Below are 25,577 nucleotides of genomic sequence, written 5' to 3'. Positions count from 1 at the left end.
TCGGAATCTGGACGAGTACGCTCCTGACGCGTACAACCCAAATCGGGATATGCCAGGCGACTAACCGATCGACTTCTGGTTCAAACCTCCAGGTTTGTAGAGGCTGTAAGCACCGGTGCGATCACTCAGGAAGTCCATGACAATCCATATGCATAATGACTGGCCAGAACGATAGTATGTGTACAACAGGGTGGTACAATGCACAAATTCCACTCAACAAAGCGGTAATGATTGATACAGATGCCGAGGTATACGATAGGACAGATGAAGAACGCAGAGAATGCAGCACGGCTACCGTAGATCGACGATTTCAAGCTCCATGTCCTTCATCTGAACATGGCTATTATCACAATCCTGGAGCGACTGAAACATGAGATTGGCGACATCGAAGCAAAGTGGATCGACCGACCGTGTATATAGGAACCTCAGGATGGGGGTGGAACGCTTCCTTTGTTGTACACTCTAAAATCACCTGCAGACCACCCGGGTCTGTCAGGCGGAAGATGCCAAACCTGTCAGGTAGCGGTGTTAAGTTTAGTTAGGGCAGACGCTCCGTGAAGCTTACGTCGGTGTTGAAGTTGGAGCACAAACCACTGCAAATGACTCCGGCAGCATGCGTTGGAAGCCTGAATGAGTGTGGAGATCTACTGATGACATGAAACCTGCGAGATGGACAGGTGAGCCTATGTAGACACCATCATAAGAATAAGCACCCACAAGACTGTGTTGGATGGGTATGTATCTTGAACCAAAAGTGAGTGACGAAATCACTGGCTACCAATACCCACTCACCCATCCAAGAGTGATCAGATGCCGTTCCTCCGTGAACTGCAGAACCAACTCTTCCTCATCCATCGTACACGTATCGCTCGTCGAATGCTGTCTGGGAATCAACAGAGTAGTCACGACATACTTGCTGCCCTTGTCCTTCCCGAGGAGCAACCCGCATGTTTCCCTGTTGTGAAGCGTGTTCACTCGAGCGATTGACAAGAACCGCGGGAGGCAGCTGCGAGGTAATCTCACGGTCTTGAGGTCGTGGACAGTCGAGTCCCTCGAGTTGCTCGGGACGATGCGCGAAGCGGACGAACTCTGCGGTGGCCGCGCACCGGAGGGAGAAGGTCCTCGGCGTCCAGCCTGGGGCTGGGGGTACGTGATCGAACCCTGGCGACCATGCCCATTGGGTACAGACATGTGGCTGGGAGGCGGAGGAACGACAGGATTTGAGATGGACGAAGAGTACGAATGTTGGCTCTCGGGAGGTTTGGAGTCGAAGAAGAGGAGGGAGGAATCGTTAGGGGCGGGTGGAGCTGGGGTAGACTTCGAGAACATGGATTGTAGTGACGGGACGTAGCCTTGCTTGAGCTGATGTTGGGACATGAGGGTTGGGTATCTTATGGGACCCTCTGGTGGCGCCGGTGAGGTGGTGGTCATTGGAGGTGGGTATTGGATGCTAGAGAATATTGTCAGCTACATGACACGCACGGAACTCGGGTGGAAACGTACGCAGAATGCTGTTTTGACTTGCTTGGGGTGTTGTCCATATGCCGGTGACGGCTCCACGGTTGACGATCCACGCCCTCGACGTCCGTTGAAGAGTCGTCGTCGTTCTTTGTTGGGCTTTCGAGCGGCATGATCGACAGGCCGGTAGATGGCCCATATAGTGATTGCTGCTGGGATGAACCAGGCGCATGTCCGGGTTGGGGCGCTGCCACAGGGAAGCTCCGCGAGCTGCCCCTGGTACTCGTCTCCTCGCCGGATCTATTACCGTTGGGCGAGGGCGTCAGCCGCGTAGCGACTTCCATCCTCGCAGCGAGCGCAGAGGCTTCTGCTTCTTGCTGCCTCCGCAAGATGCCTTCCCGCTCGCGCCGTCGCCTCTCCTCTGGGCCCCTCCGCCTCTCCTCATCCTCTCTCCGTGCTTCTTCCTCCCTGCGCGCCCTCTCGGCTCGCCTTTCCCGCTCCGCCATCGCCTTAGCCTCTGCTGCCCGTCGCTCAGCTGCAGCCGCTTGTTCCTCTCTGCGCCGTGACTCAAGCAAGTGTTGCCGTGCCAGTGCAGTTTCCTGGCGCGCTTGACGATCCCGCTCCTCCGCATTCCGTCGCTCCTGCTCGCCACGCTGCCAACTCTGCTCCCTTAGTGTCGCCTCTCTCGCCTCCCGCGCACGATCCGCGTCCCGTCTACGTCTCTGCTCCTCGTCTGAGGTCATGTCTGTGTACTGTGAACCAGCGGTCGATGGTCGACTGGAACCTGGAGTGGCACTCTGAGTAGCCTGCCAGTGCTCATATCTGTCCACAAGCACGGGCTTGAGCTGACTAAGGGACTCGAGGATGTCTTGCCCATTCTATCGACAAAGCGTTTCAGCACGAGAACGGCAACAAACGTGTCAATGAGAACAAAAGGACAACCGTTCGACGCGAAACCAGAGGTCCGATCGCAGCACCTGTCAACCAGCTAGGATCAACTAATCCTGGCAGGTTGACCGACTTGAAGCGCTTGGTGGCACGAACCCTAGAGCATGACAGAGAGTTCACAGGGTGAAAGATTAAGTGCCGGAGGCTCATGACGAAGAACGGTCGCTGATCCGACCTACCATGACCAGCGCCATACGGGGAAGCCAAACGAGGAAGCTGTCTTTCAGACAGAGCGAACGCCCTTGAATAGACACCCGACCAAGAATCCTGAAGAGACATTGCAAACCACAGAGCACGATCGGACACTTACCATGCCTAGGTTCTGACGCTGATCAGCATTCAACAGGGCAGTGTAGTCCTGGTGAGTAGGCAGCTTCTCCAGTACAATGGTGGCGGCCCTCGCATACTCGACGAATGCCCTTTCATAGTCTTGGTGTTCCGCGTAGTAGTCTCCATTCCTGCGAGATTTCTCTGCAGTGCGCAGCCAGTGCTTCAGACCCTTGGCAGGGTCCCACAGTTGGTCCTGAGCGCGTGCGGCGAGCTCAGAGATGGTCGCTGGCCGCTGATAGATGGGGTCTGGGGCCGTATTGGCGTAAATTGGAGAGCTCATGGTGGTCGAAAGGAAAGACCGCTGCCGCCGTGGGTGGGCAGGAGTCGAGACTGGCGGTGTACTTACCACCAGCACTGCGCCTCCCTAAACAGCTATATCACGTGACCCATCGAAGAGGGATACAGCTCAGCCTCGCACGAGCCCTCTCCGGTCCTTCGTCGGCCGCTGGGGCGCACTCAGGCCACGGCGACAGAATATGGATGGATATCTCGAAGGCGTGAAATCAATTTGAGAATCCCTTCATTACACAACATCTACGCATAAGCCGCTTCCGATTTACTCGACAGTTCACTGAAGCCGTAGTTTTCGCCCTTCACGAATGCACGGGTACAATGCGCCATGGTTACGGATCTGCAAGAGTGACGTTAGCAACGGGGCACACAAAACGGAGCGTGCAAGACACCCACGCTCGGGAGATAGGGTCCGTCTGGTAGAAGTTGCTGATCGGCTTGACGAAGGGTGCGCCCGCCACCTTCGCGTTCGCAGTACCAGAAGCAAGGGTCTTCAGGCCAGCAAGGGCAACATCGACAGAGGTAGGTTCAAGGGTGTCGTATCGGACCAGAGTCGGTGAGATCTCCCACATGCGATCCCTCAGGCTCAACACGTCGTCATATGGCAGAGGAGCGTCCACGACCTCAGAGAGCGCTCTACACGAGGCAACAATAAGCAGGAGCCCTTCAGTATCAGGAAAGGATGTAGGCGTACCGAATAATCTTCCAGTCCTCGCGCGACGCACCCGGGGGAGGAACAGCCGCGCGGCCCATCTGCGCACGACCTTCAGTGTTCACCCACGTCATGCCCTTCTCAGTGTAGGCAGCGCCGGGCAAGCAGACGTCCGCAAGCTGAGCACCCAGGTCACCGTGGTGGCCCTGGTAGACAACAAAGGCATCACGGGGAATCGACTTGGGGTCGACCTCATCGGCGTTGAGCAGGTAGATGAACTTGGGCTTGTCTGGGACGCCTTGCGTGAGGGAACGAAGCCCATCTCGTACGCTGCGGGACGAGATGCGACCTATGGAGAGCGTCATCTTCAACACGCGTAGTTGCCGCATGGTGTAATACGTACCCTCTGCAAGACTGCGAATCCATTCCACTCAGGCGTGACCAGCTGGCTCTTGTTCTGCTCCACGTACTTCGCCAGGGCGTTGAAAACCGCAGCACCATCCGGGTGTTCCGTGATCGCACTCCCGACGACGATCAGCGGCTTCTTCGCGTTCTTGAACTTCTTGGCGAACTCGCTCTTGCCCGCAACAAAGTCCGCCACCGCCTTCGCGTCCGTGCCCAGGTGCTCGTATCCGTACGCCGTGTCCACGCGTTCGCCAATCAGGCCCACTTCCAGCGTCGTGTGCAACCAGCTCTTGCGGATGCGCGAGTTGAGCACCGCCGCCTCGTGTCGAGGGTTGCTGCCCACGAGTAAGATGCAGTCCGCCTGCTCGACGCCCGGGAGCGTCGCGTTGAACAAGTAGTTCGAGCGCACATCGACGGCGTGCACCGGGGCAGCGTGCCCACCGACGCTGTCAAGCGTCACATTGTCCGAGCCGAGGCGGTTGATGAGGTCCTTGAGCGCGACCATCGACTCCGTATCCGCCAAGTGGCCCGCAACGGCCTGGATCTCGTCGCCCTGCGCGCCAGACGCCCGGAGGCCCTCAGCGACAGCAGCCAATGCATCCTCCCACGTCGCCGAGACGAAGCGGTCGCCCTGCTTGACGAGCGGCGTCGTGAGGCGCTGGAACCGGAGACCGTCGTACGCGTAGCGTGTCTTGTCGCTGATCCACTCTTCGTTCACGTCGTCGTTCGGCCGGGGCTGGACCCGCATCACCGAGAGCCCGCGAGAGTCGACCCGGATGTTCGACCCCACTGCGTCCATGACGTCTACCGACTCCGTGTGCTTGAGCTCCCAGGGGCGCGCGTGGAACGCATACGGCTTGCTCGTCAGCGCGCCGACGGGGCACAGGTCGACCACGTTCCCAGACATCTCTGAGTCCATCGTCTTCTCCACATACATACCGATCTGCATGTCATTGCCACGCCCAGTTGTACCGAGTTCCTCCACACCGGCGACTTCATTCGCGAACCGGACGCACCGCGTGCACTGGATGCAACGGTTCATCGACGTCTTCACGAGCGGACCAAGGTCCTTGTCCTCCACAGCGCGCTTGCCAGTGATTTCATGGAACCGCGTACGGTCCGCACCGTATCGCATCGACTGGTCCTGAAGATCGCACTCACCACCCTGATCACAGATAGGGCAATCAAGGGGATGGTTGGCAAGCAGGAATTCCATGACACCCTCGCGGGCTTCATGGACGAGGGGTGAATTTGTCCAGACTTTCGAGCCCGGCATGGCGGGCATCGCGCAGGATGCAACCGGTTTTGGTGACCGCTCGACCTCCACCAAACACATACTAGAAGACTTGAGCTTTTCGAGACATATGGTCAAGCAGACTACTCACCGACAGTTACCCGCGATAGCTAGCCTAACCAGAGAGTCAAAAGAGCGACTGGAGCTGAAGGAACCCGGCCATACCTGTCATGATAGCAGAACCGTGGTATTGTGGCGCCAGCAGCCTCGCAAGCTTGGATCAAAGCCGAACCTAACGCAAGGAAAGCAAGTTAGTGAAACCGTACAACATGATGTACAATACTTAGCAAGGGTGCCAAAAGGCCCGGCATGGACAATTTCGACGCAAACCCCAAACAGACGTATACTCACCTTGTGGGACGGTAACCTCCTTTCCATCCACCGTCAAGGTAATATCGCCCTGGCGCGCCGACGTAGACGCAAATGTCCTCCTTCCTGACAACCCTCCTGGTTCAGCAAGCAAAACTAGCAGCAGCACAACCGCCACGCACCTGTAAGCGTAGAGGGAGCAACTTTGGCTAGGATGCTCGCAGAAGCGGGCTTCGACGCCGAGACCAGCCGCAACATGGCTCGAGAATGTACAGCACGAGCTGGTCGGCGCGCGCGAGGGTGGTGAGAGACAGAACTGATGAGTAAGTCGAGCGAGGCGACGAGGACGACGGAAACGACGATGGCCGTACGCCGGCTTTCACCGAGTTAGGCGCCCGGCATAACCGGATAGCGGTTCGATTTACGCACAATTTGATTGGCTCCCGCAATTCGGGCGCTCCTCGAGCTCGAGCTCTGAGCGCTGAGCTGCCAGTGTGCGCATTCATTCACTGGAGGCCTATCTCATATGTTCTGAGCGCGCTCTAGACATTGGTAGACATTGGAACACCAGAGTACGATAGCACTGCTGTGGCCCATGTCGCCTCAAGTCACCAAAGGGCTGGCGCTAGCTCTCATTATGCACCACTGAGCTTGCTCGCGATCCCTGGCATGGCCTCAACGCCGAGACACACTGGCAAACAACATTCGCCAATGCAGTGACAGCAGTAATGTAACAAATTCACCCAAAATTCTCAGCAAATGTCAAGCGAATGGCGTATATTCCGCAGAAAAAGCAACGACCATGACAGTGCGTAGAGCTACAAGCTATGCGTACAACAGGTCCGTGAGTGTAAATACCAAGACACCAGAAAGCAGAAAAGTCCGAACGCAACATAGCGAACAGAGAACGCCGTCACAGGTCGTTCACGGGACGAACACCACCACCAGCACGTTCACCACTAGCTTCTCCATCTCGCCCGCCTGCACGAACGGCACGCGCTCCTTCGAGATCGGGCCCACCACGCTCATGTCGTTCAGCAGCATGATATCCGTCTCCGAGACCGGAATCGCGCCGCTCTTCTCCACACGTGTCCGCAGGTCGTCCTCCTCTTCCTCGCCAGGCTCGGACGCCCCCGAGCTAAACGGACCTCGCATGAGAGGAGGAGCACGCCCCCCGTTAACGACGGAGATAGGCATACGAACGTGCGATGCGCTCGGGCTATCCGCGACATCGCCTGAGAACTCGACCGTCTGGTCGACTGGCCAGATGTAACCCCCTGCTGTCCACCGCAGTTCGGGTGCGAGTTTGTACAGCTTGATCGCGTGGTACAGAACGGAGTCTCCGCCCTTGAGCTAGATTGAGGTCGCATGAGACACACTTCGATCTGAAGAACAATCACTTATACTCACATATGGCACAAGCGACTCTGCCAGTACCTCACCCGGGTTGACTCCATAGTCGCCGGTGAGGTAGAGCGCGATCCTGCGACCTCGAGACATGTTGAGAATCGGCGACAGCAGGTCCAAGAACCGATCGCTTGGCGTGATCAGTGGGTTAGGCTGGATCAACGCCGGCCCAAACGTCCTCAGCTGCACTGCGTAGCTGATTGACACCCTGCAGCCTTTCTGCACGAGTTCCACTTCATGATCACAGTCGCCCATGAACGCTGTCCACTCCATATCGCCGCTCTTCCCTCCTCGTCCGAAGAATTTATCCTCCACGCCGTCCGCATTGCGCACGACCAAGGCTCCTCCGCGGAAGCGCACAGGCAGGGTTACGACGATCGTCGCCACTCGCCCATCGTTTGGCCGCCGCTGCACGGGTATCGTGTTCCCTTGCAATACTATCTCGAGCTTGTCTCGTATCGCTGTCAGATAGTGACCGAGGGGAAGTGTGGGGAATAGAGTATTGCGGACGGCCTCCAGAATCGGGTGGTTGGCAATCTCGAGCGTAGCCGTAAGCGGAAGGTCAGTGGGGTAGAAGAGGGACTCGTTTTGCGGGTATGCATAGTCATCCATGCCCGGTGGACGCGCGAGCCCGACCGGAAGTGGCCGACCTGACGGATGTGGTTGACATGCTGCGATGAGAACGTCGAGGGCTGGTGGCAAGTCGTGATCGATATCAATGGGAAAGTCGACGGAGTGCGTGATACCACTCTACGCTGCGATGAGCATCCATCCGTAGACACACATCGGACAGCACTTACTCTTGATCGGAAGAACAGTGTGAGCACAGAAGGATCCACTGGTATACGCCCCGACACCGTGTACGGTCGTGCCTTGGCACTCAGCAGCGCGCCGACGCTCGTCCGGAAGGCCGTCTCGTTGTCGAACTCGTCTGAGGCCCGTCTCCGACGCGCCTTGGGCGGCGTGTGCGGCGTCTTGGGCATATGCTCAACCTCGAAGTCGGACATGCTGGGGTGTCGTGTAAAGGGCAGTCCGTCCGAATATCTACTCGAGCTGGACGGTGAAGAGCGCGCACTGACCGTCGTAAACGGCATGTTCGGTGCCAGAGACGACGATGCGCGATGAACCAAAGGGAGAGCGGTAGAAAAACGGAGACAAGGGGCGTGCAGACCGTAAGGTGGGAGATTGGCGACAAGAAGAGCTCGAGACCGCAGGGCGGGGTCTTATGACGACAAAGTGTATACAGAAGCGCTTCTCTTCGTCGGCCATGCACAACAACGTGTTCGACCAGATGGGCGATGAGAGGCCTTGAGAGGCCCAGGTCTATCATCCCGTTTCCTGCTTGATCATACGGAGCTCCAGAATCGATAGCAGGAATACGAACCATCGGCCGGTGGGACAGAGTGGATGCGTGTCTATCGTCAGATCAATCCTGGGTAGAGCGCGATACCGGAGCTGATGGAAAATAGATGGCACTTGGCAGTCAGCCTCGAGTCTCTCAAACAACAAAAATTGCTACCTCTTTGAGGAACAGCCTGAACTTCAACGACACGCGACATCCGGCCAGTGTGCGGGTAAGCTCTTCAACTACAGCGAACGGCCCCACAACCACGCTGCACTTCGCACCTAAGCTTGAGATCCGGCATAATAATAGGCAGACGGTTCTATCTGCATCGGGGTGCAATGTGCTGCTGAGCAAGTTATACAACATTAAGCACGGAGGACGTGCGCAGAGGAGAGAAGGGGAGAGGCGGTCATGAGAAGAGAGCGGTGTCGCCGTGTACGGACTCGGCGGGCACAATCTCTGCATTCTGATTGGTTGACGCGATCATGCGTTTCACCTATTACATGCCCATTTTGGTAATACTTACAAGCCGATAAGTACCGCCATCAACTCGTCGAGAACGTCGTACGTACACAGCACATACGTCTATGCATCGGCCCTTCGCGTTCTCCCCTACTGATGCTCAATTGAATCGGATAAAATAGACTTGAGCTTCTGTGTGATCCTCTCGATGGGCGCACTCTGGTCGAGAACGGGCGAGAAGTCGACGTGATTCACCGCCGGAAGTCACTGGCCCCGGTTTAGCTGAGTCGTAAGTGATATTAATCCTCTGTGAGCCTCTGAGATGTATTGATCACACGCCGCATACAACTTCGACAGCCCCCCTAGGCAGTACAATCACTTGTACTGTACGTGGCATCGTCTAGCCATCTACTCTGGCTAGCATGTCAGTAGCTTATCCGACAGCGCAGCTCGACGAGGCCCGAGTCGGGGTGGCCTGCCTTCAACTACATGTTCCTGGAGCTTTCAAGCCGCCCGATCATGCTTCGAAAGGCTGTGCGGAGGCCGTGTCCTCTACGATAGGTAGTCGGGATACTCTCCAGTCGGATTTCAATCGGCAACATCACCACCGTGTGTGTGCAGACCTTGGATCTCGCCCCACGGATGGTGAAGATTCACGCGGAGTACCAGGTAATCTACAACGAAAGGCTTTCCAATCCCCTACGTCTTCGGCGCCAGCGACGCGCGAGCGTCGTGTCGGCGTCCATGCGCTCATGATTGTGTCTGCGAGTCGTTCCAGGGTGCTGGCTATACCCTCGGTTACTCCAGTGCCCTTCTTCACAGCTGTCAACCTCAGCGAAATTGAGGAGCGAGCGATGTAAGATCCGCGGATGTTCTCTATTGAAGCACCCCTGACTTTACGGCATTCAGAGATCACTTGTCCAGACACGCGCCGCGATCGGGAGTGTCTCTTTCCTTTCCTCTCTTCACAAGCAGTCTTGCTTCTTGGCGCGCGGGCCAGAGGCTGCGTGGCGTAGGTGGTTCAACCGACAAGTTCCCAAGGGAAGGAGACATCCTCTTGATGCATTTGTCCGTGTTCACTGTTTAACTGCGCTCGACACCACCTCACCTTCACAAGTGTCTTGATAGCAAACTCCAAAGGTAGGCGCTTGGACGTTGTTTCCTTTGTGAAGAAATGATCCCTGAGTCGTTGTTTGATCTATCCTAACAGCTTAATCACTTCCAACCTTCGCAACCCGGGTAGCAGCGACACTCTATTTCAGCGATGTACCGCGGATATGGTCAAATCTTTCGCGTTCCAAATTGACGTTGAGCTCAAACTTCGGCCCACTAGGTGTTTCACAATCGTGATACCTGCTCACTTCTGCCGTTTTTCCTAATAGCTTGTTTCAAATGACGTCGGCGGCGTAGAAGCTCTGATCAGCCTACTCCCCCGCCTCACGTCATGTATTCATATATGGGACACAATTCAACGAGACCCACAACTTCCAGCGCCCGGGTCCGCTGTTCAGTGACGGCACAACTGGTCCCGCAGAAGCCCGGATACACCACATTCCTTCTCGTATTGTCGTACGTAGCATCCTTGCTTGCTGTCCCTGCCATCTAACCCTGTTAATTGCAGAAGCGAGTAGGGCCGGAGATGCCGCCAGCTTCGCGACGTCGACATGACGTCGGCCGTCAAGGTGCTCCTGTAGGAGACGTGTTGGGCCGTACCTCGAGGTTTCAACGCTGACGAGGACGCCGTGCGATTTTCCAGAAGTCTCTGTCGAGGCTCTCAACAAGTCTCTGAGAGATTTCGTACCACAACCTCGCGCCCGGAACGTTTACGCCGTTCCATGCAGTACGGACGTCCGTCTGAACCTGATCACGGTACCGTGGTCCGTGAATGTGCTTCGTCAGACGAAGTGATACGCTCTCCTCATGGTCATGGAGCTCTCCTTCATTGGATGCGATGCTGCAACGCGGAACGGGAGGCCGCGGAAGTGATCTCGAGAGGGAAGGTGGATCCTCGAAATTCAGCTTACCTCCAACGGCGTGGACAGGATGCGGGATGTGACGAGAGGCCTCAGGCTGGCACGTCCCTGTGGTTTGGCAAATAATTGTCGACTGTCAGGTACCGGCTGCAGTCGCGCGGAGTCCGTGGATGTAACCATCGCTCGACAGAAGGCGAGGGGATTACCGCCGGCAAGTGACCGTCATGTCGGTGCACAATGTACGGGCACATACTTTGCTGTTGCTGCCATCTCTAGGGTCGTCCACCTAATGCTGTCTGCTGTGGCGACACATTCCGCCAAACTAGGGAGGAGGGTAGTGGGCCACTGGCATCCTACCATCGTCAGACAGATCCGGTATGTGGATCATCTTGGCTCGAGATTTGCATCGCACTGTAGTGCTAGGATGGTCGAACCAGATGCTGACGAGCCTTTCGTCAGCCCGCTTGCGACGGCGTGCGGTCCAAGACTGGGTTCGTGTTCCTTAGTCATTTTTGATACGATGGCGTACGATTGTGGTGCCCAAAAATATATAGTTGTCTGGGAAGGAACCAACTCAAAGTGCGAGACCACGATTGTGAGTCGCCCATGCGCATTGACCTGCTGGCCACCTAGGCCTGTTTACAGAAGTGGGAGGGCCCGACAAGATCGGTCTTCCGCAAGTCTTTCGAACACGTACTTACAAGCTAGAGCAAGTGCAGGTGCTCGCTGGATACCTCGCAGTTCATCAAGGGGATTTTACCCCAGACTACCCCACATCCTTGGTCCAGGACCTTGGATGCCCTTCCTGCTCGGATGAACTGTCCGGTGCCTCGGACGTGTCCTGTCATTCTTGGCATTTCATGTCGAGTCCGAGTCGCCTGTCATCCGGCCGGTAAGAACCTGTCCGTTTTAACAGTCAATGTACAAATTCTTCAACTCACCCATCGTGTTGCTTGAACTTGCTCGGAATCTTGTTGAGACTCTGAGACTCGAGAGTAAGTAGTATAGGACGGTCATATGACTGCTTGGAACCCGGGTTGGATCACCGGCCCGGAGACCGACATCTGGCGGGGGATCGTTCAATTGGTCGGGTAGCTCGTTTGAACATCGGAGACGAGCTACAATCGTCGATGGTCCGCTCGAAGGTCTGGCACATGAGCATGAAATGTCGACGAGAACAAACGACGGGATGCGACGGGCCCACAAGCCCCTCCCGTTCGATAAAATTCTATCGCCAAATTGATTGATGCGCAAGCGCCGTGCGGGTGGCAATCTGCTAAGTATTAAGCTCGGGCTTTCCTCGATGTACGTTGTCTCGCCCTCACCGTCAAGAAGGTGGACGCTCCTTTCCGAGACTGCTCGTGCTGCCGGTGAAACGATCTGACACGACATGGACGACGGCCCACGCGGACTCAAGCTCAAGAAGGAGGACTCGAAGGGGTGAGTGTGATTCGCGCGCCCGGAAAGGAAGCGCACCCCGCCGCGGCCATCGCGATCTCTGACTCGTGGCGTTCTTCGAAAAGCATCGACTCTGTTACGGAGGACATCACGAAGACCCTTGCAGCTGGTGAAGTCTCGGAATTCGTGGTAGTTGCGGAAGGAGAAGAACGCACGACATGGTTCGTATGGATGCTTGTGTTTTGCGCCAGCATATCCGGATTGCTTTCGGTAAGAGACACTCTTGCCTCTCCACCAGCCGGTGTTCTTGAATATGAATGCACGGCGTAGGTATGACACGGGTGTCATTTCGGGTGCTCTCGTCACCATCGGGTCAGATCTCGGACCTCAAGCACTCTCGAACTTCCAGAAGGTGCGTTCACACGACGTCTATCCCCAGCATTGGTGCGTACCGACAATGTAACTATGTTAGGAACTCATCACGACAGCGACGACCCTCGGTGCCCTCATTGGCGGCCTCATCGCCGGCATGCTCTCTGACTACATCGGCCGGAAACCCGTGCTCGCTGTCGCAGACATAATCTTCATGCAGGCGCGATCGGCCAAGCCGTCTCTCACGCCGTCTGGCCCATGGTGAACAGAGTTCCCTCACCCTCACGCGCGTTTGGTTCACCATCTTCGACGTCACTCTAGATCGGCGGAGGTTCGTGATTGGCTTCGGCGTGGGCCTCGCATCGTGCATCGCGCCGCTGTACATCCAGGAACTGTCGCCTACCCGCCTGCGCGGCCGTATGGTGCGGTCAACGTCGTTGCTATCACTGGAGGCCAGGTCATCGCGTATGGCATCGACGCCGCCTTCCAGAACACGCACGGTGGCTGGCGCTGGATGGTCGGCCTCGGGACTGTCCCCGCAGGAGTGCAGTTCTTCTTACTCTTCTTCCTGCCAGAGTCACGTATGTATACCACCTTACTTGAGGCGATCCCCAGTTACTGATCGCGTTTTGATTGGAGCGCGCATCATGATCCGCCGAGGCAACCTCGACGGTGCCACAGAATTCTGTCGAGGATATACTCGATGGCACGCCCGAGCAGGTTCAACTCAAGGTTCGCGCGCCGCTCGTGTTGTTCATAATCTTCTGATTGACGTGCGCGTCAGATGAAAGTGTTGGAAGCTGCAGTGAGGGAGAGCGTCGAGATCGCCAACTCGACCACCTTCTGGCAGCGCCTCAGATCCATCATCCTTGTGCCTATACATCGCCGTGCCCTGAGTGAGTCCAGTCGTCACGTTATCACGGACACGTTCTGACTTCCTGTAGTCATCGCATGCGGTCTCCAGGCGTTCCAACAGTTGTGCGGTTCAACACGGTGAGTAGGACTGCTTATGCCTTGCCTGCTGCCTGGCTTCTGACCTGCATTCTTACAGCTCATGTACTACAGTGGTGCGGTATTGTCTACGCTATACGCATTCTACGTCTCTCACATGGCTCCGATCGATAGCCACGCTCTTCCAGGAGATTGGCTTCAACGACTCAATCGCCGTCAGCTTGATCGTTTCAGGCACCAACTTCATCTTCACCCTGTTCGCGCTCAAGTACATTGACATCATTGGCCGGCGTAAGATCATGGTTTTCTCTGCGCCCGGCATGATAGTTGGCCTCATCGTTGCCGCCATTTCTTTCCACTGTGAGTCGGCGTCATTCGGTTATGGACGACGCAGAGCTGATCTATGATATTGCAGTCATGACCGTGAACACGGGTGGTCAACTCGTCAGTGGCACTGATTACTCGAAGACATGGTCAGCCATCATCCTAGTGTCCATGATCGTCTACGTAGCCTCCTACGCCACGGGCCTTGGTAACATCCCGTGGCAGCAAGGCGAATTGTTCGCGCTCCAAGGTCCGTCCCCGCATCTCATATCCCACTCTACGTCCCGCTGATCCCATCTGCTCTTGCAGTCCGCGGAATCGGCACGTCGCTCTCCACGGCCATGAACTGGGGCGCAAACCTGCTCATCAACTCGACCTACCTGTCGCTCATGGCGGCAATCACACCCGCGGGTGCGTTCGGCTTCTACGCCGGGCTGTGTCTCCTCGGCTGGCTCTTCTGCCTATTCTGCTTCCCGGAGACGGCCGGCCTCAGCTTGGAGGAGGCGCAGATGATCTTCCAGCACGGGTTTGGCATCCGCGCGAGCGAACGGCTCCGCCGCGAGAAGCGGGCGATCAAGACAGCGGAGGCAGAGCGAGCAACGCGGGAGAAGGCGTAATGGTACCTCTCTTCAGTCCCCTCGACCTACCGCCTACGGGGAGCGTTCCGCGTGGCTGCTGCGATCTTCTACGCTATCTGGCTACACGTCCACGCGATGTGTCGTTGTACTTGTATCATTTGTCGGTTACCCTTCACGATTTTATAATCGAGGTGATGTCTGGGCAGGCGTATTTGGGCATACGCGGGATGGTGCGGTTCACTAGCAAGAAGTTAATATTTTAACTACTGCCATTGTGCGAGGGGGCACGGAGGCAGGACAGATGTAATTATCGTATCCCCCCCTCAGTGACCACAGGCATCTGCATCAGCATTGACTCAAAAGGGAGGGTTTACAGTCATCGTAACATCAGCTACCGAGCCGTTCTCTAGATGCTGACCATGCACGGGCCACACTGTGGTCTATGCATCTCTGCCATGGAGGCGCCATCGGAACACGCCGAGCATCGCAAGACTTCAGTGGTTCGTTCGTCCCGCTCTGAAGCAAAGTTTCCCAAAGTTATCGGAGCATATATACATGTCAGCCACGCTTGTATGCCAATTCGCTCGCATCGACTCCGTCGAGTCTATGTTACATGGACAAACAAGGACACTCACATCCGGCGGTGGGCGTGAACGACTTTCCGGATATGGTAAGTGAACCACCCACTGCTCCGATTCTTTTTGAGCTTTGATCGCCCGCAACATGTCTATACAACACCACTGCGCTTCAGGCTCTATTTTGACATGGCTTCGCTGGCGCGCCCGAGTGCGATAACTATTGAAATATTGACTTCCTAGCTGGGCGCACCATGGATCGCACCGTCGCAGACACTGACGTCACGCGTTGGCGTGTGGTGAGCGCGTCATGGCTTACTGTCGTGAGGCGTACCGCGACTGTCAAGCAGGCCCACATATATACTGACAGCCTGTCACTATGACGGAATACGAACTCACTCTCCCAGCATAAAGTCTCGCGGCCGCGATGCAGTCCGTACTCAACGCCCTCTCCCCTTCCTCCCACAAGCAGCCGCAGAACTCGAACTCGAACAACATGCCGCCCGTACCAAAGCGTGGCCTTGCCTTTGACTTCTCTGGTACGTCACCGAAGCCGTGCGCGCGATGGAGCGATGGTCTGACGGACGATGCGTAGGCAGGAGCATCATAGTGACGGGAGGCAATCGCGGGATCGGTCGCGCTATCACGGAGGCGTGCGCATGTGCCGGGGCGCGCGTCGCAATCATCTACAGAGCATCCAAGGATGCGGCGGACGTGGCGAAGCAGATATCCAAGGAGAACGGGGTCGAGGTCAAGGTGAGCGGAGAACCATCGTCTGGAGGCACGGCGCGCTGAAGCGGGGCGCATATAGGCGTACCAATGCGACGTCTCCGACGCAGAGCTCGTGCAGAAACTTCAAGCGATAACGAGAGATGGGTCCGGTCACCGGGCTCGTCGCGGTATGTTCTCCTGTCACGCGTAGATGCGGTCATCAACGTGTTGGCGATGCAGAATGCCGGAGTCTCGGTCGTGAAGCCCGCCTCGAGATGACGAGGGAAGACTTTGACAAGTGTATACGGTGAACGTTCTCGGCGTGTTCAACGCCGCACAAGCGGCCGCGCGCCTCTGGGTCGACAGCAAATACGACGGAGGGTCGACGGTCATCGTGTCGAGCATGAGCTCGCAGATCATCAACCAAGTCGCGCAGGGGAAGCCGTTGACACAGGTGAGCGTATTCCAATGTGCTCAGTCGGCGTGCTTACGGCTACGCTGCACCGCAGGTATTCTACAACTCTTCCAAAGCAGCTGTGTCCAGTCTCGTGAAGGGCCTCGCGGCTGAGTGGGCTCAATACAACATCCGCGTGAACGCCGTCTGTCCAGGATACGGTAAGTTTTCTCGCTCTGCTGCTTTTGGCATCGACTGACGGTCGGTTTTGTAGTTAACACCGACCAGACGTCCGGCATGGAGAAATCTGTCAGGGACCATCAGGCAGGCGGGGTGCCGCTTGGCCGGTTCGCGCAGCCGCATGAGATGGCACCGCAGACGCTGCTGCTGCTTTCTGAGCATGCAAGCTACATGACCGGACAGGAGTACTTTGTTGACGGGTGAGTCGTGCGCTTCGTGCGAGCAACCGTGTGTGTACTAAGACGAGTGTGCAGTGGTCAACTCGTTTTCTGAGATACCACTAAAACCGTTAAAACCGTGACTGGGACGGATTGGAATCCTTGTACGGCAGAATGCAACATTGATGACGGGATCTTACTGAGATGTACGTGTACTGTATGTGCACGTCACTACGATATTTGGCAGAAAAGTTGCCGGGCAGAGTCTGTCCGCCAACCTATCAGTGGCGGGCGACATGAGACGGTTACTGAACGCACTATTGGCCATCTCACGAAGTGCGTCTGTTCGCGTCTGAACGCCGCCGTCTCGTCCAAGACGCTTTCTACGGCTGCGAAGCAGTCAATAACCGCGTGACATGAATAGGAATGTGTACTAACAACTGGATCGTTCGCGCTTGCCTCTCGATCGGCATCACAGGCAGCTCTGTCGGTAACCCTGTTCTCGACCACTTGTTGGACAAGCTGGCGCAATTCCGCGTTCGTCTCATTGCATTGCTCCATCCAACGTTGCTTTTCCTCCCAGTGCTCTTTTGTGAGTTCACGCATGCGCTGGAGCTCCTCCCGCTGTTCGAACACGAGGTTGGTGATGTCGCTCAGCTGGGCGCGCGTAGCTTCATCACCATCTCTATATGCTCCCGCTCACGACGTTCACACTCCACCACCAATCGCAGCTGGCGTTCATTCTCCAGCTCCGCACGGACAGAGGCAAGCTCTTCTTCCAGGGAACGGATCCGGTCCTCCCGGTCTTCGTTGTAACGCGCGCGTTCAGCTTCCATTTGCGCCTGTTGACATTCGCGTTTGGCCTCGGTAAGCTCCCACTCCCTGATAAACTCCTCGCGCTCCTCCCGAACAGTATCCAGAATCTCTTGAGTATGACGAGAAGCGGCGTTTTGTGCCACGGAACGGATCGACTCCACCACGGATTGCTGATCAGCCAGTCGCTCTACAGGAATATCTGCAGGTACTTAACTTACCTCTGGTGCGGATAGCCTAGGTTCTGCGACTGGCTCAGGTGGTGGGGGCACTGGCAAGGGCACCTGTTGCACAATATCAGCCAAGCGATCCTGGAGCTCCCTCCACACCGCGTCTCGTCGTCGGCGGCCTCCCATTCGCGGCGAGCTTCGTGATCCTCGAAGATGCGCTGTCTCTCGTCTTCATTTTCTCGGAATGCTTGATCGCGAGGGGCTTCGGTTTCCACAAAGGTCCAGAGGGTATCCGTGATCCGTCGTTCGAGCTCCGCGAATTTTTCGTTTCGTTCGCGCTCGGCGTCTTCAAAGCCAAGGGTTCCTCGGCCAGACTCCCTGTACCGCTGCACAGCAGCAGGGGGACAAGGGCGGACTGTTGCTCTCCTAGAAGGCGCGGCGGAGGGAGGGATCGAGGGTGCGCTCATATGGTTCCTCTGGTGGTGGGGCATAATGATCGGCAGGTTCCTCTTCATACTCGTGTTCGGGCCCCAGCAACCTCTGAGACAGGGGAGGGATATATCAGAACGCCGACAAGCATGCGAAGGCATGCATCGAACTTACGATGAGTCGGTGTTCCTGTGAGTTCAATAATGTGCGTGAATACGTGGGCAATATGTGGGGCCGGACTCGCTGGTGGGTAGTCTCCAGGCTCTTCTATCTCGATGCCGGTAGGGCTCTTGAACCGGGGTGTTGTGGGCTGTCCGCTTGCCCCCGCATGCGGCATGGCTGCGGGTGGCTTCGCCCTCGTGCTGCAAGGCTGCGAGTGGCTTCATGGGTCCGTGGTTTGCGTTTATGGTCACCCCATCCTACATGTGGCGATCCTCCTGCCTGTCCATCCACCGCGGCGCCTGTCTTTGTAGCTAAAGTACCTGTGATGCCTGTGCAGTCTGTACCGTTGACGGGTCGAACACGTTCCAGTTGGCGGGTGTGAGCCGCTGGTGGTACAGGTTGTGAACAGAATTGTGAGCATGTACGTACTGTGACGTATGAACATATGAAAATTCAAGTACTCAGGTTCAGGGAGCCCATTCAAGGACCTTCGTGGACTGTTGCGAACTTTGTCCACTGCTTTCGCCGCGCTACTCAGGCTGCGCCATAATCGGCAGTCCCCATCACATACAAGGACTGTTTCAGTGCGTAAGATAGGCGCCAATTCCCTGCATAGAGCTAAAGTGAGACGATGCACTGCCACTGGCAACGGTTTCTGCGTGTTAGAAGGTAGAACATGGTAGGGTAAGTAGTGAGTTGCCGCGTTGCCAAGGAAGGGTCGAGGCCAGCCACTGCAGCTCAGATGAGTACAAAACATGCACTCGCCACTTCTGTGATGCAGGGAAGGGCCCTATACGGTATCCATAGCTAGAAAAACTTTTAGAGATGCTACAAAAGGCTCTGGATATGTTACCAATTTGGAGCTCTACCGGGCTCAGGTACTAGTGACAATATTTTGCGAGTGTCGGAACTTGGTCGGAACCATTGTTTGGTCATGTGATTCTGTGAACCACACAGCGGGGTTAGGTGCGGTTCGGACGCATCGTCAGGGAAGGAAGATGAAGGGAGGATGACCGTCCCCAATGTGAACATTGCCTCGAGGCTGGACAAACGTCGGCGAACTCATGATGCAATTCGGCCTATCACGCGCTACGAAGGGAGACGCCTCCGCCCCCCCCCCGGCCGGCGCACGGTCGAGAACACAAACTCATATGTTGGACAGGATTCACAGAAAGAGAGCGTGCTTCCGTGACGGGAACAGCTCTGCGCTGTCATCACAGAACAGTGCCAGAGAAGCGTCATGGGCTCGAAGTGGAGCGATGAGCATGATGACGTTGGAACATAGGATCAATCTGACACTGAAGTATGTTATTTATTAGACCCGTGCATTCGATCGTTCCGATGAGTCGCTCTCACGTCGCTGAGCGTGTTCGAGAAGTTGAAAGAAGCACCTACCTCATTTCACATCTTCCATGAGAATAGTCCTCTCCTTCGATTCGTTGCACGGGAGTCAACGTCCCGATCGTCCGCCCGGCCAACGTTCCCGTTTGGGCAGGACACCTTCCGGATCCGTCAGTGTGACTCGGGCTGGCGGTCTGCGTCATATTGCGCCCGAGGTCTTCTTCATTAGTTGAATACCTGTCAAAGCCCAGCGCGTGTCTATATAATAAGGACCAAGTCGTACTGGGACAGGTCACAGCGGATGAACTTCTCCCCTCGCTGACTCTGCTCTCACCCGCTCTTCAAGTCAAAGTGTTCACCAAAGTCAGGAGCCTAAAGCTTTGCTTGCATCGGTCTAGTTTGATACTTGGACCTGGCCGGCGATGGATAAACACTATAGTATGTGTTCCTGTATTTTGTTGACTCGTGAACAGCTGGGGTCCATATGCATGTTCGCCTCCAGTCACTCTGATCGCTGAAGTACTTAATTCGGGTGAGTGTGAGCCGAGTCATTCTCTGTCCCTATCTAACCGGGATGAACTAGTCTTTCTCCGCACTCCGAGTCCTGGGTACCACGGACCACCACAGCGAGTCATACGAGATGCTCCGGTAGGTCCCGCTTTCAGTTTCACCGCCTGCACGTCCCTTGCCCTAACGCTTTATCATGTCAGTGACTCGGGCTGTGAACCGTTGCCTACCGCTGCCCGCCGTCGTGTGCAGCATTGATTTGCTTTGGTGTGCTTGACGCAGCGCGGCGGGCGCTCAACCCGATTTGGCGCCGACGCTATTGTCTCTGCGTGGGAACGCGCGACGCGACAATGGTGGGCGCCTACACGCGTCCCGGACGCGCTCCTATTGTCCCGCTATTGTCTGCCAGGATGCAAAAGACAATTGACAAAAGCCATGGCTGCCCCGAGTGTCTGCCCATTCTCCCCTTCGCTCTCTTCACCTTGCGACATCTGCTCGCGCGCGCCGTCGTCAGACGAGCTTCGCATTCGATACTCTCGCCATGCCTGCTACGACCGAAACGACCCCTCACGCCTCTACTTTCGACCTCGAGCAGAAACTCGATTCCACCACAACCATCAATGTACCATCAGCGACACCAACCCACCCCTTCCTGAATGCACGCCACCCCAGCCGTCCATTCGCCTGCTCTTCTCGTTGGTCTCGAGGCGTGACTTCTACATGATCGTGCTCCCCGCCATTCTCACCTCTATGCTCGCCGGAGGCATCGCTCCTTTCATGACATACGTCGTGGGCGAGTCTTTCAACTCCTTTGCCAATTTCCCGACCACTCCCAACCCTCCCGAGTCTGCGAAATCTAGCCTGCTACACGGCGTCGGCCTCGCCGCGCTCGAGCTTGTAGGCTTGGCTGTAGGTGCCCTCGCCCTCAGTAGCATCACCTCGAGCCTCTGGATCTGGACGGGTGAGCGGAATCTGATGGCAGTCCGTAAGAAGGTGTATACCACTGTGACGCGGAAGGATATGCTTTGGTTCGACACCAAGATGGGTGCCGAAGACTCGGTTCAGGTCGCTGAGGGGGATGGACCTCTCGGCGCTGGTGGTCTCATGGCAAAGTTTGCCAGGTGAGTGATTCGTCTTCACTCTTTGTTCAGCATCTCAAGTAATTTGCAGGGAGACAGACGAAGTCCGGATGGCGTCGTCGCTGGCGTCTGGCTTCATCATCCAGTACTTGACCACTTCAGTCACCTGCCTCATCCTTGCCTTTGTGCAGTCGTGGTCGCTCACACTGATCATCCTGTCGGCCGTCCCGGTTCTCATGGTCATCCAGACCGCCTCTCAGATCTTCGCTGGCGCTCACCTCGGCGTCGAGCGTGCTACGACCGCGACGGCAGCGACGTTGGTGGACCGCGCCATTGCAGCTATCGCAACGGTCAAGGCCTTCAACGCGGAGACACACGAGCAAGAAACCATCGGTCGCGTTCTCGACGCGATGCAGACTGCTGCGAACAATTGCATCACCGTCTGGGGCATCACGTCCAGCCTCGGGCAGTTTGTCATGATGGCTATGTTCGTGCAAGGCTTCTGGTTCGGCTCCAAGCTGGTGCGCGACGGCACGATTACCCCTGGCACTGTCATGTCTGTATTCTGGGCGTGTCTCATCGCGACCAGCAACCTGCAGATGTGCATCCCCCAGCTGATCGTGCTTAGCAAGGGCAAGTTTTCCATGGCCGCGCTCCTCGCCCTCGTAGAGTCTGCCCCCGTCTCTCCGACTGTCGCGCCTTCTAAGGCTGCCAGACGTCCGAATCATATCCGGAAGATTGTCCCGGCCAAGTGCCGTGGCGAGTTCGAGCTAGACGGCGTCACGTTCGCGTACCCTAGCCGGCCGACGCTCCCGGTCCTGCAGGACGTCTCTATCTTCCTCCCCTCCAATGAGACCTCTTTCATTGTTGGTGGCTCCGGGTCGGGCAAGTCCACCATCGCGCAACTGCTCCTTCGCATGTACGCCACCGCAGAAGGCGCGATCCGCTTCGACGACCAAGACGTGAACTACTTGGACGAGGACTGGATGCGCTCGCACGTCGCTGCGATCTCTCAGGGATGCATCCTCTTCGACATGACCGTCCACGAGAACGTCGCGATGGGCTTTGCATACCCCGGTAGCCGCCGCCGCCCAGAAGACGTCACTCGCGCTGAGGTCGAGGCGGTATGTCGTGCGGCGCTGATGCATGAGTTTGTGAGGGACCTGCCGGAGGGATACGACACCCGTCTGGGGAATGGCGGCGCAAACTTGTCGGGAGGTCAGAAGCAGCGTCTCGCCATCGCCCGTGCGCTTTTGCGCAACCCCACTGTCCTTATTCTTGGTATGTTCTCTTTATATATATAGATAATCCAGTGTGTTGACCACTCTTCGCAGATGAAGCAACGTCCGCGCTGGACGCGACCTCTCGTATTCTCGTGTTCGAGGCCATCAAGCGCTGGCGCGCGAACATGACCACTATCGTGATCACCCACGACCTGTCCCAAATCGAGTCAGAGGACTTCGTCTACGTCCTCAAGTCAGGCCAAGTTGTCGAACAGGGCTTCCGGAACGAGCTCGAGTCCTTCGTGCACGGCGAGTTCCGTCAGATGACCTCTACTCAGCAGGCCTCGGGCGGCTTCCAAGAGAAGTCTCAGGCGGAGGTCGAGGCACCTCCCGTTGAAGCCATCTTGGAGCAACAAGACGTAGAGATGCAAGAGGAGCTCGCCGCGGTGAAGGATACCGCAAAGGCATTCAAGCACCGTAGTGTCGCGCCCACCATTCGGCCTCTGACTCTCGGTAACTGGATGTTCGAGGCCGTCGCTGACCTCACGAAGCCGAGCACTGCGGTTCCTCCGAAAGCTATTCTCGCGTCGCGCGAGACGCAGCGCATCAGCCGATTCATTCCTTACGAGGAGACCGCGGAGGAGACCGCGAAGCAGCGTCGCAGGAAGACGCTGCACATCGACATTCCATCGCTCGCTTCACCGCCACCCACTCTCACGTCGGCTAGCCACCGCTACAGCCTACAGTTCACCCCGACATCCCCGACCCTCTACTCTCACCGGTCCACCGCTTCGCTCCTCTCGCCCGTAGCAATGGATGACGAGGACTTCGATCTCGAGAAGGCTGCCATGCAGCGCACCGCCACCCAGGCCACGTCGAAGAGGCCAGAGATCAAACGCGCTCGCACTCGCTGGGACGAGAAGAGCTTGGCTGCCCTGACGGCTGTCAAGGTCGAATCCTCCGATACATCTGCACCCGACGAGTCTGCCTTTGAGCTGTCCTCGCAGCAGACCTTCTGGAGCCTCATTCGCGACATCTACCCGACGCTGCCCAGAAAGCCGCTCCTTTTCGTTGGGATGCTGTGTTGTTTTGCCAGCGGCGCGATGACGCCATTGTTCTCCTTCCTCCTGTCTCGCGTCTTCTTCGAGGTCTCCATAGGTGCCAAGGACGTGTCGACCATCAACATGTTCGGCGGGATCGTCCTGGCGGTTGCCGCCGCTGATGGGCTCTTCATTGGGCTTAAGTACGCGGTCATGGAGGTCGTCGCCATGTCGTGGGTGACCCGCGTGCGTAAGGTGTGCCTTGCGCGCCTGCTTGCGCAGGACAAGAAGTGGTTCGACAAGACGGACAACAGCGCCGTGCGCATTGTGCAGATCCTCATCAAGGATGGGGACGATGCACGCTCTCTCATCGCCACCGTGCTTTGCCAGGCGATCGTCGTCTCCGCTATGCTCGGGGTCGGCCTCATTTGGGCGCTCGTGCGTGGATGGCAGCTGACATTGGTCGGCTTCGCGATCGCGCCTGTATTTGCGGTCACTATGGCGGTGCAGACCAACCTCGTCGCGAAGTGCGAGCTGAGGAATAAGCGCGCCCGGGAGGAAGTCGCCAAGGGATACTACGATGTGAGTGCGCTGGTAGTGGGGTTCGTTATCCTGAAGCTGACGATGTGCTAGGCTATCTCCAACATTCGGGCATCCGTGCCATGGGTTTCGAAAGTGCCTTCCAGAGCAAGTTTGACCAGTCTGTCGATTCGGCCCTCTCTTCGGGGATGCGAGGCGCCTTCGTTGAGGGTTGCACGTATGGCGTTGCGAGCGCGCTGATCTATCTTGCGGAGGCCTTGTTGTTCTATGTCGGCGCGGTCCTCATCGCGCGGGGAACGTACTCCTATCTGCAGATGGTCCAGGTCTTAAACCTTGTGGTGTTCACCGTGTCCATTGGCTCGCAGCTCATGGGATTCAGTGAGTTGATAGTTTTGCTGCCTAGACGGCCCGGTACTGACTTGACGTCTTCTCTAGCGCAAAGGATTGCCAAGTCGGTACAGGCTACCCGCGACTTCAACGTACTCCTCAAGCTCTCGACGTACACGGACGAGTCTCGTGGTGTCCTGCGCCCCGAGATGCACGGCGCCGTGTCCTTCAGCAACGTGTCGTTCGCTTACCCTGAGCGTGCCGACGTTCCCGTGCTCAAGGACCTCTCCCTCGAGATCGCGGAGAACGAATGTGTCGCAGTCGTAGGCGCTTCGGGGTGTGGCAAGTCGACCATCGCTGCGTTGTTGCAGCGTTTGTATGAGCCCAATGCGGGGTCGGTCAGTATTGGACTGAACGAACTGCGGTCCACCGACGTCCACCATCTGCGGGAGCACGTTGCCGTCGTTAGCCAACATCCGAACCTCTTCGATACTACCATCACCGAGAACATCGCGTACGGGAACAAGGCACTTTCCTTCGAGGACGTGCAACGGGCCGCAAAGGCGGCTCATGTACACGACTTCATCGAGTCGTTGCCAAAGGGCTACGACACGCTCGTCGGCGAGAACGCTTCCCTGATCTCAGGCGGGCAGGCCCAACGCCTGCAGATCGCACGTGCACTCGCGAAGCCGGCGCGCATTCTCATTCTGGACGAGTGTACGTCTGCGCTGGACGCGGAGAACCAGGCGGCGATCATGGAGACGCTCATGCAAGCTCGAGCGGGCCGGACCACACTCGTGGTGACGCACAAGCTGCAGATGATGCAGATGTGCGATAGGATAGTCGTCGTGAACGACGGCGTCATCGCGGAGTCGGGCACGTACGAAATGCTGATGCAGAGGCGCGGCGTATTCGCACAACTGGCGAGTGGTGGGGAGTGGACTTGTGACTGAGTTGTGGTTTCTCTCTTTCTCTTTCCTTTTGTCTTTTTCTTCTCTCTGATCTCTGGTCTCGCACGTGTAGCATTGACACTTTCACGCCCCGCACACAAACCTCCCATGATTAGTTGATACCTCACAGTGAAGTATTAGTACGAATACCTTCGATCTTCGATTACTACGCATCTTACGATCCACGCACGCTCTCTACTGTAACATTATCTCGTCCTGCATCTGTATTCTGAACATTCAATAGAGCTGAAGGTGTATCACATTCGTCGCTGTCTAAGTATACGAACTTGATGCATGATGCATTGATGGCCCGAAGTGGACAAAATCCAAAGTCGTTACTATTTCAAGTCAGTGCATACGTAAGTGTGCAATAAAGAGCGTACGTGCAGGTACGTGCACGGTGCCATGTCCAGACGGGATC

General features: G+C 56.7%; 8 protein-coding genes across 8 annotated transcripts; 4 read left to right on the top strand and 4 right to left on the bottom strand.

Annotated features, from left to right (window-relative positions):
- Window positions 1-133: 133 nt before the first annotated feature.
- B0H18DRAFT_979808 (uncharacterized protein) lies at window positions 134-3,068 on the bottom strand. Its single transcript, XM_048044421.1, has 7 exons — window positions 2,717-3,068; window positions 1,504-2,336; window positions 793-1,450; window positions 718-742; window positions 566-662; window positions 410-512; window positions 134-354 (listed from the first exon to the last, which is right to left on the bottom strand). Exons 1-7 carry the CDS (start codon window positions 3,014-3,016, stop codon window positions 292-294), a joined length of 2,079 nt encoding a protein of 692 aa, XP_047898239.1. The 5' UTR covers window positions 3,017-3,068; the 3' UTR covers window positions 134-291.
- A 146-nt stretch (window positions 3,069-3,214) lies between these two features.
- On the bottom strand, window positions 3,215-6,070 carry B0H18DRAFT_1092689 (Ndufs1, NADH-ubiquinone oxidoreductase 75kD subunit (775)). The gene is made up of 9 exons (XM_048032323.1): window positions 5,870-6,070; window positions 5,730-5,813; window positions 5,544-5,610; window positions 5,470-5,493; window positions 4,083-5,421; window positions 3,993-4,028; window positions 3,722-3,963; window positions 3,424-3,663; window positions 3,215-3,367 (listed from the first exon to the last, which is right to left on the bottom strand). The coding sequence occupies exons 1-9, from the start codon at window positions 5,943-5,945 to the stop codon at window positions 3,271-3,273; spliced, it is 2,205 nt and encodes a 734-aa protein (XP_047898238.1). The 5' UTR covers window positions 5,946-6,070; the 3' UTR covers window positions 3,215-3,270.
- A 541-nt stretch (window positions 6,071-6,611) lies between these two features.
- B0H18DRAFT_870092 (uncharacterized protein) lies at window positions 6,612-8,077 on the bottom strand (the record flags this gene model as incomplete). The annotated part of the gene is made up of 3 exons (XM_048040071.1): window positions 6,612-7,040; window positions 7,098-7,844; window positions 7,895-8,077. 3 exons carry the CDS (start codon window positions 8,075-8,077, stop codon window positions 6,612-6,614), a joined length of 1,359 nt encoding a protein of 452 aa, XP_047898237.1.
- A 2,651-nt stretch (window positions 8,078-10,728) lies between these two features.
- Window positions 10,729-11,795, top strand: B0H18DRAFT_546314 (uncharacterized protein). The gene is made up of 2 exons (XM_048038548.1): window positions 10,729-10,778; window positions 10,834-11,795. Exon 2 carries the CDS (start codon window positions 10,945-10,947, stop codon window positions 11,689-11,691), a length of 747 nt encoding a protein of 248 aa, XP_047898236.1. The 5' UTR covers window positions 10,729-10,778; window positions 10,834-10,944; the 3' UTR covers window positions 11,692-11,795.
- A 386-nt stretch (window positions 11,796-12,181) lies between these two features.
- B0H18DRAFT_979787 (general substrate transporter) lies at window positions 12,182-14,743 on the top strand. Its single transcript, XM_048044420.1, has 12 exons — window positions 12,182-12,314; window positions 12,398-12,511; window positions 12,603-12,684; window positions 12,745-12,881; window positions 12,976-13,066; window positions 13,102-13,229; window positions 13,326-13,393; window positions 13,436-13,540; window positions 13,589-13,627; window positions 13,770-13,955; window positions 14,011-14,169; window positions 14,229-14,743. Exons 1-12 carry the CDS (start codon window positions 12,265-12,267, stop codon window positions 14,534-14,536), a joined length of 1,467 nt encoding a protein of 488 aa, XP_047898235.1. The 5' UTR covers window positions 12,182-12,264; the 3' UTR covers window positions 14,537-14,743.
- Window positions 14,744-15,412: 669 nt separating this feature from the next.
- On the top strand, window positions 15,413-16,694 carry B0H18DRAFT_979784 (NADP-dependent mannitol dehydrogenase). Its single transcript, XM_048044419.1, has 6 exons — window positions 15,413-15,611; window positions 15,668-15,828; window positions 15,884-15,953; window positions 16,083-16,237; window positions 16,293-16,398; window positions 16,452-16,694. The coding sequence occupies exons 1-6, from the start codon at window positions 15,500-15,502 to the stop codon at window positions 16,619-16,621; spliced, it is 774 nt and encodes a 257-aa protein (XP_047898234.1). The 5' UTR covers window positions 15,413-15,499; the 3' UTR covers window positions 16,622-16,694.
- A 534-nt stretch (window positions 16,695-17,228) lies between these two features.
- Window positions 17,229-18,324, bottom strand: B0H18DRAFT_1114913 (uncharacterized protein; the record flags this gene model as incomplete). Its single annotated transcript, XM_048033183.1, has 4 exons — window positions 17,229-17,546; window positions 17,610-17,659; window positions 17,716-18,096; window positions 18,162-18,324. 4 exons carry the CDS (start codon window positions 18,322-18,324, stop codon window positions 17,229-17,231), a joined length of 912 nt encoding a protein of 303 aa, XP_047898233.1.
- A 2,090-nt stretch (window positions 18,325-20,414) lies between these two features.
- On the top strand, window positions 20,415-25,491 carry B0H18DRAFT_979781 (P-loop containing nucleoside triphosphate hydrolase protein). The gene is made up of 6 exons (XM_048044418.1): window positions 20,415-20,619; window positions 20,670-21,118; window positions 21,168-22,357; window positions 22,411-23,925; window positions 23,973-24,257; window positions 24,315-25,491. Exons 1-6 carry the CDS (start codon window positions 20,539-20,541, stop codon window positions 25,157-25,159), a joined length of 4,365 nt encoding a protein of 1,454 aa, XP_047898232.1. The 5' UTR covers window positions 20,415-20,538; the 3' UTR covers window positions 25,160-25,491.
- Window positions 25,492-25,577: the final 86 nt, after the last annotated feature.

The sequence above is a fragment of the Fomitopsis serialis genome (assembly GCF_022376445.1).
Source record: "Fomitopsis serialis strain Sig1Antser10 chromosome Unknown B0H18scaffold_6, whole genome shotgun sequence".
Taxonomy (NCBI): domain Eukaryota; kingdom Fungi; phylum Basidiomycota; class Agaricomycetes; order Polyporales; family Fomitopsidaceae; genus Fomitopsis; species Fomitopsis serialis.
This window is presented reverse-complemented; position numbering and strand designations above follow the sequence as displayed.